We start from the raw sequence: 17,307 nt of genomic DNA on the forward strand, positions 1-17,307 counted from the left end.
CGGACATGTCAATATTCAGGTTGACATATCTGCTTGGAGTTATCAAAAGGACCTGTACTAAACTACTGAACCCACATGTGCAAAATTCACTCCTAATTAAGAATGCACTTTTTACCCATAGTAGGGACTCAGATGGGTGGGTAAAAAACTCTTTTTATTAGTATTTATTCCAATTTTTTTCAAGACATTTAATGCATGCCTTTCTTTTGCTCAATTCTCAGTGTAACATAGTAATAGTTCATAAGGTTGAAAAAAGACCAGAGTCCATCAAGTTCAACATTTATCCCTAATCCAGCGTCCCTACTGAGTTGATCCAGAGGAAGGCAAAAAACCCTCATACTAGAGGTAAAAATTCCTTCCCAACTCCAAATATGGTAGTCAGAATAAATCCCTGGATCAACATTCTGTCCCTATAAATCTAATATACATAACCTGTAATATTATTATTCTCCAAAAATGCATCCAGGCCCCTTTTGAACTCTTACTGAGTTCACCATGACCACCTCCTCTGGCAGAGAATTCCACAGTCTCACTGCTCTTACAGTAAAGAACCCCCATCTGTGCTGGTGTAGATACCTTCTTTCCTCTAAACGTAGAGGATGCCCCCTTGTAATAGATACAGTCCTGGGTATAAATAGATCATGGGAGAGATCTCTGTACCGTCCCCTGATATATTTATACATAGTTATTAGGTCTCCCCTAAGCCTTCTTTTTTCTAAACTAAATAACCCTAATTCTGATACCCTAAATCTTTCTTGGCACTGTAGTCCTCCCATTCTCCATATTACCCTGGTTGCCCATCTTTGAACCCTCTCCAGCTCCACTATATCTTTCTTGTACACTGGTGCCCAGTACTGTACACAGTATTCTATGTGTGGTCTGACTAGTGATTTGTACAGCGGTAGAATTATTTCCTTGTCGTGGGCATCTATGCCCCTATTGATGCACCCCATTATTTTATTTGCCTTGGCAGCAGCTGCCTGACACTGGTCACTACAGCTAAATTTACTATTAACTAAGACTCCCAAGTCCTTTTCCACATCAGTTGTCCCAAGTGTTCTCCCATTTAATACATAATCCCAGCTTGGATTTTTCTTCCCCATGTGCATTACCTTACATTTATCAGTGTTGAACCTCATCTGCCACTTCCTAGTTCAAACCTCCAACCTATCCAGATCCATTTGTAACAGTGCACTGTCCTCTATAGTGTTTAGCGCTTTACAGAGTTTAGTATCATCTGCAAAGATTGCTACTTTACTATTCAACCCCTCTACAAGTTCATTAATAACTATATTAAAAAGGACAGGACCTAAGACTGACCCCTGTGGTACCCCACTAGTAACAGTCACCCAATCAGAATAAGTACCATTAATAACCACCCTCTGTTTCCTATCACTGAGCCAGTTACTTACCCAATTGCACACATTCTCCCCCAGCCCAATCCCTCTAATTTTATGCACCAACCTTTTATGTGGCACTGTATCAAATGTTTTGGAAAAATCCAGATATACGACATCCAGCGATTGCCCCTGGTCCAGTCTGAAGCTCACCTCCTCATAAAAGCTGATCAGGTTAGTTTGACAGGACCGATCCCTCATAAAGCCATGCTGATATGGAGTCATACATTTATTTTTATCAAGATACTCCAAAATAGCATCCCTTAGAAAACCCTCAAACAATTTACATAAAACGGAGGTTAAACTAACAGGTCTATAATTCCCGGCATCACCTTTTGACCCCTTTTTAAATATTGGCACCACATTTGCCATGCGCCAGTCCTGGGGAACAGTCCCTATTACTATAGAGTACCTGAATATTAAAAATAGGGGTCTGTCTATTACATTACTTAATTCCTTTAGAACACGGGGGTGAATGCCATCTGGACCTGGTGATTTGTCTATTTAGATTTTTTGTAGGCGGTACTGTACTTCTTCCTGGGTTAAACAGGTGACATGTACTGGGGAGTTTACCTTATCTTGCTGTATTTTACCTGGCGTTTCATTTTCCACTATGAATACAATGGAGAAATGTCTGTAAACAATTTCTGGGAAAAAATGCTATTTCAAATTAGGACTTTACATAATTTATATATATTTTTTAATTAACAGGTGCCAACCTTGTGCTTTATAAAAAACACACACACATCACAGTGTAAATAAAAGTGCAGACGTATTTATTTTGCAAGTGACGATTTCTTAGCTAGGTGTGGGAACCTTCTCTCTACTTTCTTTTGTCTATCTTTTGCAGAATTTAGCTTTTTTGCTTCTATTCGCATCTCCTTCTCTTTCTTTAGTCTGAAAAAAAAAAAAAAAACAGTTGACGCTTTTAGTAAATTGCTGACATACAGATTGAAGTCAGGTACAATCTGAAATACACTATTGGCATTCTAGAAAAGTCAGATGTTCTGAACATTCTAGAAACCTAAACATATTAGATACTACTGTTACATCAGACCAACATGGCACTGAGAATGCCTATCAATAAACAGCAGCAGCACAATTTAATAAAAAAATGTAACATTATACCATAATGTATTTATTATTTATTTTTTTCACCGATTTTGCCAAAACAGACAGAAATACCTTAAATACTCAAGTATAAGCCGAGTTTTTCAGCACGATTTTTCATGCTGAAAACGCCCCCTCGGCTTATACTCGAGTGAAATCTCCGCCTGTCAATCCCTTCTCAGTGGTCTTCAACCTGCGGACCTTCAGATGTTGCAAAACTACAACCCCCAGCATGCCCGGACAGCCATCGGCTGTTCGGGCATGCTGGGAGTTGTAGTTTTGAAATCTCTGGAGGTTCGCAGGTTGAAGACCACTGCGGCCTTCGTCATCATCCAGACCCCCCGTTAGTTTTCTACTCACCTCCCCTCGGTGGGAAGGAAGGGTGAGCTGGTCCGGGCCATCTATGCTTCAGGGACCATCCGGTGGGGAGGGTTAGTCGTTGCGGGCTGTCCATTTTAACTGGGAGGCCCTCTTCTCCGCGCTTCGGGCCTGCCCTGGACTCTGGACTAGTGAAGTTGCCTTGACGATGACGCACAGGGACGTTCATGTGCAACGTCCCTGTGCGTCGTCGTCAAGGCAACATCATTAGTCCGGGGCAGGCCCAAAGCGCAGAGAAGAGGGCCTCCCGGTTAAAATGGACAGCCCGCAACGACTAACCCTCCCCACTGGACAGTCCCTGCAGCATAGATGGCCCGGACCAGCTCACCCTAACTTCCCGCCGAGGGGAGGTGAGTACAAAACAAAAAGGGGGGGGGGGGGGTTCTGGATGATGATGATGAAGGACGAAGTGGTCTTCAACCTGCGGATCTCCAGAGGTTTCAAAACTACAACTCCCAGCATGCCCGGACAGCCGATAGCTGTCTGGGCATGCTGGGAGTTGTAGTTTTGCAACATCTGGAGGTCCGCAGGTTGAAGACCACTGATGAAGGGATTGACAGGCGGTGATGATGACGGGGGTCTGGATGATTACATGGGGGGGGGATGATGTATTTCCCACCCTAGGCTTATAGTCGCGTCAATAACTTTTCCTTGGTTTTTGGGGTGAAATTAGGGGCCTCGGCTTATATTCGGGTCGGCTTATACTCGAGTATATACGGTATTTCATGTTTTGCTATTTAAAATATTAACCTATCCTTATAATATACCAACAATAATTATACCATTAAATTTGATTAGACATTTGTGTAATCTTACCTAGTATAATGATCAACGTATGGCAAGGCAAAAAACTTATTTTTCTTGTAGCGAGTGTTCATGTACCAAGGTATGGGCCATTCTTTAAACCAATGCCTGCATAAATATCAAAAATATCACTGAAAACAAACAAGTGTTGATGTTCATTAAGAATCCAATACTCGATAAATAAAATACGGTGTGTTCACACATTCAGGTTTTTAATTGCAATTACTGAATACAAAGCCAGAAAAGGAATACAAAAATTGAGAAGCCTCAGTCTTTTATTTATAAGTGTCCTCCATTTATAATAAGTTCCCGTTCAACAACTGCAATTAACCCAAACATGTGAAGACAACCCTAGGTAGAAGGGGAAGAAATATGATTATCCAATAAAAATATTGTACCATATTGTTTCCCCAAAGCAGTCCTTTCTCCATTCTCCTGGTCTTGCATTTTCCTGACCGGTCTGTAAGAGCCGGAGAGCATCTTCCCTTTCTGTAACCACTTTGTCAAGATTTTCCATAGACTTGTTTACCTACAATGAATTGGCGAGAAAAAAATATTTGGTAAAGAGAATATCCTGAAAGGAGAGTAAATATCTCAAAGCAATGCAAGAGGAAGCTACCATTATCATAGGCACCTTCATTCAGGCGTGGATTTCAACTAACAGTCAATGGCCCTCATTTACTATTGCAAACCCGACATGTTTTGTTGGGTTGTGCGCCAGATTCTGTGTCCTCCCTCATAGTAATAATTTCCACAATTGGAAATAATCTCATACAACTTAACTTAGAGACATAGAGAAACAATGGATGCATAAGTCAGGTCAAGAAAAATGACGCCCAAACCCCAAAACAATAGCACTTTGATGTCCTAATGCATTTCTGCTTCCTCAGGGGACCATAACAGTTTATAGAGCCATATACAGCGGCCGGACGGGTCAGCATTATGTAGGGCCAATAGACGTATAAAAGTCCCAAAGAAATGTACAAGTGGACACCACACCTACTCCGGATTGAAGGGAAAACTTAAACACAAAGAGCTTGTATCAATAAGCTAATGCTGCTCAGCTACATACATATATACATATATACAGAATGATAGCCCATTAAAACCAAACTATTCACAAGTGGAAATAGTAGGGGCACTCACCATGTTAAAATGTTAATTCTTAATTTTCTCATGTTTAGCCAATTGGCCTAAATCAAAAATGTTAATCATGTGTCTAGCAACAGGGTCCATACAGGGTTAAGAACTTACAAAGAGGTATCACAATTTAATGAAGAGGAAATTCAGCAATAATGCAGTTTTTAAATTGATGCAGCCAACATTAAAGTGCAATGAACAAGAATATAAGAGAGCAAGAAACTGAACTGTGTGAAACTACTATATAAATCCTGACCCCATAGAGTAGTCTTTCCCAACCAGGGTGCCCCCAGCTGTTGCAAAACTACAACTCCCAGCATACCCGGACAGCCAAAGGCTGTCCGGGCATGCTGGGAGTTGTAGTTTTGAAACAGCAGGAGGCACCCTGGTTGGGAAACATTGCCATAAAGACATCAGATGGAGCTGGGAAGGGGGTGGTCTGGAAGCTAATAGGAGGGGATCTGGTAGATGATGTCATCCACAGGAAGTCAGAGTCTGGAATGTGATCACATGACCGAATTAAAGTAATAAAACACGTGGATGCAGCTGCGCTGTAGGACTAGTGATGGCGAGTGTTCATGATATGGGTGAAAAAAAATGGAGTGCTTCTTCAAGATATGGCCCGCCCCTGTGTGACATCACAGCTCCCTCAATGCAAGCCTATGGGAGGGGGCGTGACAGCTGTCACGCCCCCTCCCATAGGCTTGCATTGAGGGGGCGGAGCGCAACATCACACGGAGGCGGGGCCGTTCAGTCACTATGCTCCGGCCCCGTGATCGCCAGTAATCAGACCCGGAGCGAACATGCTCCGGGGACTGATTATAACAGGGTGCTGCGTGCAAGATCACGGGGGTCCCTAGCTGCGGGACCCCCGCGATCAGGCATCTTATCCCCTATCCTTTGGATAGGGGATAAGATGTCTTAGCGCCAGAGTACCCCTTTAAGAAAAACATTGTGTGATCAAACCTTGTAGAGCCGCTCAGAACTTGGCATAGCAGTTCTTTGTCTCTTGGACTCCTGTTCTAAAGTCAATAGCATGTTCTTTTCTTTTAATAAGACATACCTGAAAGTAAAGAAATATAGTTATGCATTGATTATAAATGACACTTTATTTATAGAGAACATAAAACCAATGAAAGCAAATCCACCTCCTTTCAAATTGTGATCAGGTATACTGTGCTCCATTCACTCACTGAAGTGCAGCATTTGCTATCCCTGTGTCCCATAACAAGTGAATAACATAGCAGCGCACATGTTCAACCACCTGTTTACATAGGTGGAGAAGGAACCCCCCATTCTTGTAATCATGAGGGTCCCAGCAGTCAGACCACCACCAATCAGATACTATTCTTAGAACATAGGTAAATGTACAGGAAAAAATTGGGTCTTGAATGAGCGCTGCTGTATGCTCCCCACAAAACAATATTTAACCCCTTAAGGACCAAGTGTTTTTCTCTTTTTGCACTTTTGTTTTTTCCTCCTTACCTTTTTAAAAATCATAACCCTTTCAATTTTGCACCTAAAATTCCATATTATGGCTTATTTTTTGCGCCACCAATTCTACTTTGCAGTGACAGTCATTTTACCCCAAAATCTACGGCGAAACAGACAAAAAAATCATTGTGCGACAAAATTGAAGATAAAAAACACCATTTTGTAAATTTTGGGGGCTTCCGTTTCTACGCAGTACATTTTTCTGTAAAAATGACACCTTATCATTATTCTGTATGTCCATATGATTAAAATGATCCCCTACTTATATAGGTTTGATTTTGTCGTACTTTTGGAAAAAATCATAACTACATGCATGAAAATGAATACATTTAAATTTGTCCTTTTCTGACCCCTATAACTTTTTATTTTTCTGCATACGGGGTGGTATGAGGGCTCATTTTAATCGGTACCATTTTTGTTTTGATCGGACTTTTTGATCGCTCTTTAATCCTTTTTTTATGGTATAAAAAGTGACAAAAAATACGCTATTTTGGACTTTGGAATTTTTTTTGCACGTATGCCATTGACTGTGCGGTTTAATTTATGATATATTTTTATAGTTCGGACATACGCACGTGGCGATACCATATATGTTTAAATTTATTATGGTTATATATTTTTTATATGAAATTGGGGGCGATTTAAACTTTTAATAAGGAAGGGGTTAATGTGTGTGTTTTTAACTTTTTATTTTTTTTTATTTACACTTAGTCCCTTTAGGGGAGTTTTAGGAGGAATGATTTGATTCCTCATAGAGATCAATGGGGTTACAAACAATCCCATTGATCTGTGTGCTCTGCGCTTGATTGATAAAGCCTGGTCCTACCCCACTGGACCACCAGGGACTGAATACAGGCACCTTTAGATGGCGCTGTCAACTTTGACAGCGGCGATCTAAAGGGTTAATAGCTGCCCGCGGCGATCGCCACATGTCGGCTATTAACGTCGGCCCCCAGCTACAGGAATCAGCTGGGAGCCGGCCGGTATGATGCGGGCTCGAGTCAGGAGCCCGCGTCATACCCATTTAACGGCTATTGGACGAGCATAGACGTCCATGGTCGTTATCGGGTTAAAGGGGTACTCTGGTGGAAAACCTTATTTATTTATTTTTTTTTAAATCAACTGGTGCCAGAAAGTTAAAGGGGTATTCCAGGCCAAAACTTTTTTTTTTTATATATATCAACTGGCTCCGGAAAGTTAAAGAGTTGTAAATTACTTCGATTAAAAAATCTTAATCCTTGCAATAGTTATTAGCTTCTGAAGTGGAGTTGTTTTTTTTTCTGTCTAACTGCTTTCTGATGACTCACGTCCCGGGAGCTGTGCAGCTCCTATGGGGATATTCTCCCATCATGCACAGCTCCCGGGACGGTGACATCATCATTGAGCAGTTAGACAGAAAACTTCAGAAGCTAATAACTATTGGAAGGACTAAGATTTTTAATAGAAGTAATTTACAAATCTGTTTAACTTTACGGAGCCAGTTGATATATAAAAAAAAGTTTTTGCCTGGAATACCCCTTTAAACAGATTTGTAAATGACTTCTATTAAAAAATCTTAATCCTTCCAGTACTTATTAGCTATTGAATACTACAGAGGAAATTCTTTTCTTTTTGGAACACAGTACTCTCTGCTGACATCACTGCCCATTTTTAGGAACTGTCCAGAGTAGGAGAAAATCCCCATAGCAAACATGTGCTGCTCTGGACAGTTCCTAAAATGGACAGAGATGTCAGCAGAGAGCTCTGTGTTCCAAAAAGAAAATGATTTCCTTTGTAGTATTCAGCAGCTAATAAGTACTGGAAGGATTAAGATTTTTTTAATAGAAGTAATTTACAAATCTGTTTAACTTTCTGGCACCAGTTGTTTAAGAAAAAAAAAAAAGTTTTCCACCGGGAGTACCCCTTTAATTGCAGATACTACTACTCCCAACAGGGAGCACACTCTGCTCCATGCTGGGAGCTGTAGTACCTGCATTCATAGACAGATTGCAGCGAATGTAACTTCTGACACCTGTTGCGACCTGTCTATTAATGCAGGTACTACAGCTCCCAGCATGGAGCACAGTGTGTTCCATGTTGGGAGCTGTAGTACCTGCAGTTAAGGACAGATCACTGCGGGTGTCACTGTTGACACTCGCTGTGATCCTCCTGTGTAATGTATAGATGCGGGCGGCCGCTCTTCTATGGTCCCCTGCACTGACGTATAAATATATAACTATTCATATTTCCCACAGAGAGCTGTGATTGGCTGGAACCATCTGGCCAATCACAGCTCTCTGTGGGAAATATGAATAGGTGTATATATATGGCAGTGCAGGGGACCATAGAAGAGCAGCCGGACGCATTTATACATTATACAGAACGATCGCAGCAGACCCGGGTGATCTGTCAATTAGTACAGGTACTACTACCATCATGGAACAGTGTGTTCCTTGCTGGGAGTAGTACTACTACCTATAAAAATTTTAAAAATAAAGAAAAAAAGTGAAAAAACACACACACACTACATTTTTATTATTGTCGGCTACATTTTTAGTGCCCTGCTCGCACACATAAATTGATCCCTGTTTTAAAAATTTATTAAAATGTTGTTATAAAAAGGAAAATTTCATTACATACAATTTTTTCCTTCAATACTGTATCTTTTTAATTTTTATTTTTTTTAATGGTACCCTATAAAATTTTATAAAAAAGGTAACTCCATCACTTTTTTGGATTGCTAAAGTCCAAAAAAGAATAAAAGCTGCCTGAAAAACGCCAAAGTTAAAATCCACATGGCGTTTATTTACTCCCATAGACTTCTATGGGGGGAAAACGCCACAATTTAAAGGGAAAAAAACACCATTGGCTCAACATGCTGCGACTTTGCAAAACCGCCAAGGAGCTAAAAAAAAAAACGCCAAAAGGATTTAAAAAAACACCAAACTGAAAAACACCAAGTGGAAAAATAATTTTGCGATTTCTCATTGATTTACAGCTAACATTTGGCCACAGTATTTTTTGGCTGTAAAAACGCCATGCGGCAGAATTAGCGTTTCCCCCCAAAAAAACAAGTAGAAACTTAGCCTAATGGTAAATTCACACAGCACATCTGTTGCAGAACTTTCTGTGACTGAACATAACCTTCTTTAATCTGAATGGGATTGCTTCGGAGGCAAAAAACAAACAAACATTTTTTTTATTAAAATGTATGCAGAGAGTTTTGCAGTAATTCTGCCAAGAGTGAATAAACCCTAGATCAGTATTTTTTGTAGATTTGTTGGGTTACTAACCAAAGCTTGTGTAAGTCTTCACTGTTTTTGCCTCTCAGCTGGTTAATGGTCCAGGAGTCACCTGAAATAAAGGGAGACTTTTATAAGATTTACTACCCTGGTATAAACCTTGATTCTTGTGCTGCAAAGTAGTGAGCTCACTGTGCTAAACACCAAAGAAGCACAATATGAAAAAATAAATTACTTAAAAATACATGTATATTTTTACTGTAAAAAAAAATAAAAAATAAAATATAAAAAAAAAATCACATGAAAAGGAACATATAGTGTAACACCCTGACGAAGCCTGAGTAGCGCAACAGCGTTTGGGTCAGACACTGCTCGGATGTAAGTTTATTGATGTAGTCACTGTATACAATACAGGTATAGTTCTGCAGCTATTGTTTTTTTTTCTATTTATGGGGATTTGTAGCTTGCTTTGGCACATGATGCATCAGTTCCATGTACTCAGCTCCATTAGTTATTCAACTCTTAATAAAAAAATAAAAAAACAGGCAGTTTTTTATTTAGCGCTCTTGGAGTTGTTTTGCATTTTACATTTATATTTATTATTATTTTTTATAGAGTGCATCATGCATACATACCAACATCAGTGCCTGTATCTGTGACGTAGCTCCTAACATTTGTTACACTGTTTGTCCCTTTTTCATTAATTTTACTTATTGATTTTTCAATAAGGATAAATATGTATTGTTTAACATATGTTTTAATCCTATTGTGCTGTTTAATATTTATATTGCACAATGATACTTTACATTTTTACATAGTCCTCGTTTGAAGGAGCTCACTGCACTGAAATATATCACTTTATCAACATGTATAGTATAAGATGTCTACTGCACTAGTTACTGTATACAAGGTATATTTCTGCCGCTATTCATTTATTTACCTGAATTCAGCTACCAGGGCTAGAACATACAATGTACACACATACTTACAACATAATAAATTTGCAATAAATATCAGGGTTAGGGGGGGGTTTCTCAAGCAAAGTGCACTAAAATATTTTACTACTCTGGTGTCAAATGTACAAAACATGGCAGAAAGGAAGAGGAAGCTGTCTAATGTACCGGACAAACCTCACCGACTTCACACACACCGGATTGGCGATGTCGAGCTCCATGCTAAAATCTGTCAACTCTAACAACAATCTGCAACCTGTAAATGGGGTTTCTAGAACCATATTCATATAAATAAAACATTTCTTGTGATTAGATAAAAGGCTAAAAGAGGCTTTGAAAGGAGCCCAAGGCAGCTTTCACACTATAAAATTCATCCGTTTGATGTTCTGTTATGAAAACCCTGAAAATCGGCCATTAAATGTCCGTTAGAAAATCCCATTATAGTCTGACATTTTTACATTATCCGTTTCAATCAGTTATAGTCCATTATTAATAACGGACGTTATTTTGTGACGGGAGAATGAACAGAAGAAATAGTGCATGCGCTATTTCTCCCGTTACTATCTTCCGTCACAAAATAATGTCCGTTATTAATAACAGACTATAACTGATTGAAACGGATAATGTAAAAATTTCATAGACTATAATGGGATTTTCTAATGGACGTATGGGGTTTACTAACGGACGTTTAATGGCTGATTTTCAGGGTTTTCGTAACGGAACATCAAAACGGATGAATTTTATAGTGTGAAAGCCGCCTATGACAGCAGTGTGAGCTCAACCCAAGGGTGCATACACACAATGAATTTTCGGTCATAAAAGTCTGCAACAGAAATCTAAGTTACACACTCAAATTTCTGCTGCGAATTTGCTGCGTGATGCAGTTTAGCGCCATTTACAAGCTACCCTTGTAGATTCCTTATAATAGAAGTGGCATTTCACTTTTGTCATTGTACAAATACGATTTCAAAATCTGCGCTGTAGTGCACAGTGTGATCTATGGTGCAAATTTCTATTGGCAACAACTGGACGTGGAATCAATGTGGTTTTCACACTGATTTTATATGCAAAAAACATACAAAATGTCTAGCAGGTTGTGCCACGTTTGTCATTTTTAACCATTTATGGTAATACATTTCTTGTTTGTGTATATAGATATGATGCCACTCACATGGGTTATCACCTTTCTTAGGCTCCTTAATGCCAGATCTGTCTATACATTTATACACTTATACATTTGTACAGCTTCCTTCTTGGTTTTGCAGGATAGCTAGGCAAATCTGTTCAGAATTCTGGAAAATTAAGGCTAGGTTCACACTGTGGAATTTCTGGTCAGAATTTCTGGCGGAGATCAAGCCTGCGGCACTAGGACCGCGCTGACTACACTGCGGTCCCCATAGATGGCAATGCATTTCTGAGCAGATCTTCCAAAAGATCCATCCAGAAATGCATTGCAGTCTGCTCGGTCCTAGCGTTGCTGGCTCGATCTCCGGCAGAAATTCTGCAGTGTGAACCTAGCCTAAAGAGTACCTATCATGATCTAAACTCTCCCTAATCGCTTTGAGTCTTCTTGGCTGCTCATTCAGCTGTCCTAGTGTGAGGGAGGTAGGTGGCGTGGCCCAGAATAGAGGCTATGAACACAGCAGGTGGCAGCTCTGAGTCGTCTTCTCTCTGTTTACAACTGCACATGCAGAGAGAAGGAAGTTGGAAGCTCAGATAGTAAAACGAATTAGGGTATGCAGTAAGGCTCTGCTGTGCTATGAGTATAGTGCTGGCTCCTGCCTGTCTGAATGACAGACAGGGAGCAGCGCTGAGCTTGTCTGTGTCCCGTCTGCAGTCTGAGTTTTCAGACTCCAGCATAAGTCGGAAATCTATAAAAAAGGCTTGCGGCCAGGACTGGTAGGGAGACCCCTAGTGGTAATTTTTTCAAAGTGGAAAATTAAATAGAAACAAGAAAAATTTTTAATAACATGGAATTGTAAAGTTATTCTGCATACATTAATCTATAATATATTTCAAAAAATTTTTTTTGATGAAAGGTACCCTTTAAGAAAGCTGTCATGGTGGCTATTCACCCAGCTTATCCTAAGTGTACATTCCCACATGACAGATTCATTGCAGACATTTTTTGTGACATTCAGATAAATATGATAGTCCAAAAAAGCTCCACAACAAATCAGAGATGTATTGAGTTTATTTTTTGTTTTTTATTACCACCTTAAAAAAAAAGTAAACTTTTTTTTTCATATACCGTATTTTTCGCCATATAAGACGCTCCGGCATATAAGACGCACCCAATTTTAAAGGAGGAAAATCTAGAAAAAAAAAAAGATTCTGAACCAAATACTGTAGTAAAATATTTTATATCAGTATAGTTCCCTCACAATAGTTGGCAGTATAGTTCCCTCACAATAGTTGGCAGTATAGTTCCCCCACAATAGTTGGCAGTATAGTTCCCCCACAATAGTTGGCAGTATAGTTCCCCCACAATAGTTGGCAGTATAGTTCCCCCACAATGGTAGGCAGCTCCTCCCCCCCACAATGGTTGGCAGTATAGTTCCCCCACAAAAGTTGGCAGTATAGTTCCCCCACAATGGTAGGCAGCTCCTCCCCCCCACAATGGTTGGCAGTATAGTTCCCCCACAATAGTTGGCAGTATAGTTCCCCCACAATGGTAGGCAGCTCCTCCCCCCTCCCCCCACAATGGTTGGCAGTATAGTTCCCCCACAATGGTTGGCAGTATAGTTCCCCCACAATGGTTGGCAGTATAGTTCCCCCACAATAGTTGGCAGTATAGTTCCCCCACAATAGTTGGCAGTATAGTTCCCCCACAATAGTTGGCAGTATAGTTCCCCCACAATGGTAGGCAGTTCCTCCACCCTCCCCCCACAATGGTTGGCAGCATAGTTCCCCCCACAATGGTTGGCAGCATAGTTCCCCCCACAATGGTTGGCAGCATAGTTCCCCCCACAATGGTTGGCAGCATAGTTCCCCCCACAATGGTTGGCAGCATAGTTCCCCCCACAATGGTTGGCAGCATAGTTCCCCCCACAATGGTTGGCAGCATAGTTCCCCCCACAATGGTTGGCAGCATAGTTCCCCCCACAATGGTTGGCAGCATAGTTCCCCCCACAATGGTTGGCAGCATAGTTCCCCCCACAATGGTTGGCAGCATAGTTCCCCCCACAATGGTTGGCAGCATAGTTCCCCCCACAATGGTTGGCAGCATAGTTCCCCCCACAATGGTTGGCAGCATAGTTCCCCCCACAATGGTTGGCAGCATAGTTCCCCCCACAATGGTTGGCAGCATAGTTCCCCCCACAATGGTTGGCAGCATAGTTCCCCCCACAATGGTTGACAGCATAGTTCCCCCCACAATGGTTGGCAGCATAGTTCCCCCCACAATGGTAGGCAGCTCCCCCCACAATGGTAGGCAGTATAGTTCGCCCACAATGGTAGGCAGATCCCCCCCCACAGACATACAGCTTCCAGCCATATACAGTGTATGGCTGGAGGCTGTATGTCTGTGTGCTGCCCCCACAGTGTTCCGGTCACCGCTCCTCTGGCCCGGTGTCACAATCTACTGCTATGGCCTATGGACCATAGCAGTAGGTGCCGGGATCGGAGGAGCGGTGACTGGAACACTGAAGATTACGCGCCGCCGGTCACTCACCAGGCCCCGGTCGGCGCGCGTCTTCCTCCGGTCCTCCTGCGCCTCTATGGTTGTCAGTGACATCCCGTGTGTACAACCATAGAGAGGCGGAGGATCGCAGGAAGACCGCAGGAGGACTGGAGGAGGGCGCGTATCGGCCGGGGAATGGTATGTGACCCGCGGACATCCTTATGTCCCGAAAAGATTTTTCGGGACACAGGGATGTCCGGCATAGGAAAACCTATGATTTTATCTGCCCAGGCCGGCTCCTGTGTGCGGCTGCAGGCAGGGGCCGGCCAGAGCAGGTAAAAACTAATTCATGTATACTAAAAACCAGGGTGCCTCCAGCTGTTGTGAAACTACAACTACCAGCATGCCCAGACAGCCTTTGCCGGTCCGGGCATGCTGGGAGTTGTAGTTTCAGAACAGCTGGAGGCACCCTGGTTTTTAGTATACAGTTATTAGTAATTCACCTGCCCGGCGGCCGGAACTGTATGTTCCAGTCCTATGGCAATAAACATAGCCGGTGTGAGATGAAAAATTCACCGGCGGTCATGAGGCTGCTGCGGGTGGGGAGCGGGTAGTCAGCGCTTTACCGCACCGCCGCAGCCTCTGTACTTACCGCTGACTTCCCGCTCTCGCCTGCAGCAGCCTTGGGCGTATTTTTGCCGTATAAGATGCACCAACTTTTCCCCCCACGTTTTGGGGAAGAAAAAGTGCGTCTTATACGGCGAAAAATATGGTATTAAGAATTTTTTTTAAATTATTATTATTATTGACTGACCAGACTTCACATTCTTTTCTCCCCAATTTTTTGGGTCATCGAAGAACTCCTCAATTCCTCTCCGAGCTGCCGATGTATGGAAAGATAAGCACTGGGGCCAAGAAGTGTTGTCACTGGATCTTTTAGCCAAGCCATTGAAGATACTGCAAGATACAAGAATACACAATATTACTAAGGATGTTCGGACTGCACAGAATGTGAATGGACATAGTAAAAATAAAAGTTGTAGCTGCTACATACACAGATCAGCCATAACATAAACCCCTTCATGACACGGTAACTTTCGCAATCTACAGACCCATACGAGGGCTTGTTTTATGTGGGACCAATTGTACATTGTAATGGCATCAATCATTTTACCACAAAATCTACAGTACAAATACATGATTATTATTTATTTTTATATAGGAAATATGCTTAAAAACTGCCTACAGAACTGTATGAGAGCTCTTTTTTTTGCACCATTAGCTGTAATTATAGCGGCACCATAAGACTTTTTGATCACTTTTTATTTTTCTGATATATGATGTGACCAGAAATTTGCATTTTTGTTTACTGTGCAGGATCGTATACAATATGTTTTCTATTAGCAGAGCCAATATGGCCAGCATGGAGTCCTACTAAAGGGATTTCTTTGCCTGCCATATTAAAGGGGTATTCCAGGCAAAAACTTTTTTTTATATATCAACTGGCTCCGGAAAGTTAAACAGATTTGTAAATTACTTCTATAAAAAAAAAAAATCTTAATCCTTCCAATAGTTATTAGCTTCGGAAGTTTTCTGTCAAACTGCTCAATGATGATGTCACGTCCCGGGAGCTGTGCATGATGGGAAAATATCCCCATAGGAACTGCACAGCTCCCGAGACGTGAGTCATGAGAGAGCAGGTAGACAGAAAACAGCAACTCAACTTCATAAGCTAATAACTATTGGAAGGATTAAGATTTTTTAATAGAAGTAATTTACAAATCTGTTTAACTTTCCGGAGCCAGTTGATATATAAAAAAAAGTTTTGGCCTGGAATACCCCTTTAACTGATCGGCACCACGTGATCACGTTACGGGGGTGTCGATCAGTCACTGGGAACTGATGTTATTCGGACCTTCAAATCACTTAGGCTTCATTCACACCACAATTTTAGTTGCAGTGTTTTACAGAGACAAAATTCGGATGCCTTCTGAAAATGCTCTGAATGAGGTCACTAGATGTCTATGCTCAGGTTATTGAAATGAATGGGATCCCAGCATTGGTATGTCCGCCAAATCATTTTCCCTATGTATCCCTGCCTAGGGGGCACAAATGGTGGTGTGAACATAGTCATACTTAGGGTGTGTTTACCCGGCTGTCTGTCCCCGTTTAGGTTCCGTTGTTGCTGCTTGTAAACGGATTACAAGCTGTTGTAAAATAATCACATTCACGTCAATGGGATTTATTTTCCAATCTTTCACATCCATTTGCACCCATCTGCGCTCATTTGTTTTTTTTTACAGGAGAAAAGACGGCACATGCAGTATTTTTTCTCCTGTCAAAAAAAACGGAAGAAAAACAGATACAGTAAATTTAACATTAAAGTCTATGGAAAATGGATGAGCCTTTAATGTCATCCGTTTTGCATCCATTCTTTCAATCCGTTTTTTTTTTAATCTGTTTTTACTTCTAAGCATGCTCAGAACAAAAAAAAAATATATTTTTTTTGGGGGGTTTGTTAACGGATCCAAATGGATAATTCTTTTTAACGGGAGAACATGACGGGTCTAGATGGCAATGTGAACAAGGATGTATGAGGAATGACATCTGGCAGGGGCAGGTGATACTCCAGCAGTGTTCAACTGGGAAAGCTAGTATCTAATACAGTGTTCCCCAACCAGAGTGCCTCCCGCTGTTGCAAAACTACAACTCCCAGCATGCCCGGACAGCCAACGGCTGTCCGGGCATGCTGGGAGTTGTAGTTTTGCAACAGCGGGAGGCACCCTGGTTGGGAAACATTGATCTATTACTACCAGACATCATCAGAGGTCACTTTAGACAGGTGTGCCTCCAGCAGTTGCAAAACTACAAGTCCCAGCATGCCCGGGCAGCCAGAGGCTGTCCGGGCATGCTGGGAGTTGTAGTTTTGTAACAGCTGGAGGCACACTGATAGGGAAATACTGCTACAGACCATGGAGGGTTTTGTATAATTGTAGTGCCCCCTCCTCCTACCTGTACCCACGGCTCCTCACATACGCCGCACACCCGCTCTTACAGCCGCTCAGGAGCCCTCTAACAGCGGACGCCGCCATCTTGACGGACTCCCACAATGCTCCGGGACAGGAAGCCCATACACCTGTGTTCACACAGTACCAATATGGTCACCACATTGTAATACTAGTTGTGAA

The 17,307-nt window shown here is 41.6% G+C and overlaps 1 protein-coding gene across 1 annotated transcript; it reads right to left on the minus strand.

Moving 5' to 3' along the window:
- Positions 1-2,080: 2,080 nt before the first annotated feature.
- Positions 2,081-17,264, minus strand: MRPL47 (mitochondrial ribosomal protein L47). The gene is made up of 7 exons (XM_056565244.1): positions 17,132-17,264; positions 14,934-15,076; positions 9,596-9,656; positions 5,796-5,892; positions 4,088-4,218; positions 3,702-3,797; positions 2,081-2,294 (listed from the first exon to the last, which is right to left on the minus strand). The coding sequence occupies exons 1-7, from the start codon at positions 17,209-17,211 to the stop codon at positions 2,174-2,176; spliced, it is 729 nt and encodes a 242-aa protein (XP_056421219.1). The 5' UTR covers positions 17,212-17,264; the 3' UTR covers positions 2,081-2,173.
- Between the last annotated feature and the right edge of the window lie 43 nt (positions 17,265-17,307).

Source organism: Hyla sarda, chromosome 3, assembly GCF_029499605.1.
Source record: "Hyla sarda isolate aHylSar1 chromosome 3, aHylSar1.hap1, whole genome shotgun sequence".
NCBI classification, from domain to species: domain Eukaryota; kingdom Metazoa; phylum Chordata; class Amphibia; order Anura; family Hylidae; genus Hyla; species Hyla sarda.

Bases quoted from the DNA above. Each gene is read 5' to 3' on its own strand.
- MRPL47 (XM_056565244.1), bottom strand. From the start codon at position 17,211: ATGGCGGCGTCCGCTGTTAGAGGGCTCCTGAGCGGCTGTAAGAGCGGG. The intron at 15,077-17,131 runs GTAGGAGGAGGG...TGTATCTTGCAG, and splicing joins GTGAGGAGCCGTGGGTACAG to TATCTTCAATGGCTTGGCTA. The intron at 2,295-3,701 runs GTAAGATTACAC...TTTTTTTTTCAG, and splicing joins TACGTTGATCATTATACTAG to ACTAAAGAAAGAGAAGGAGA.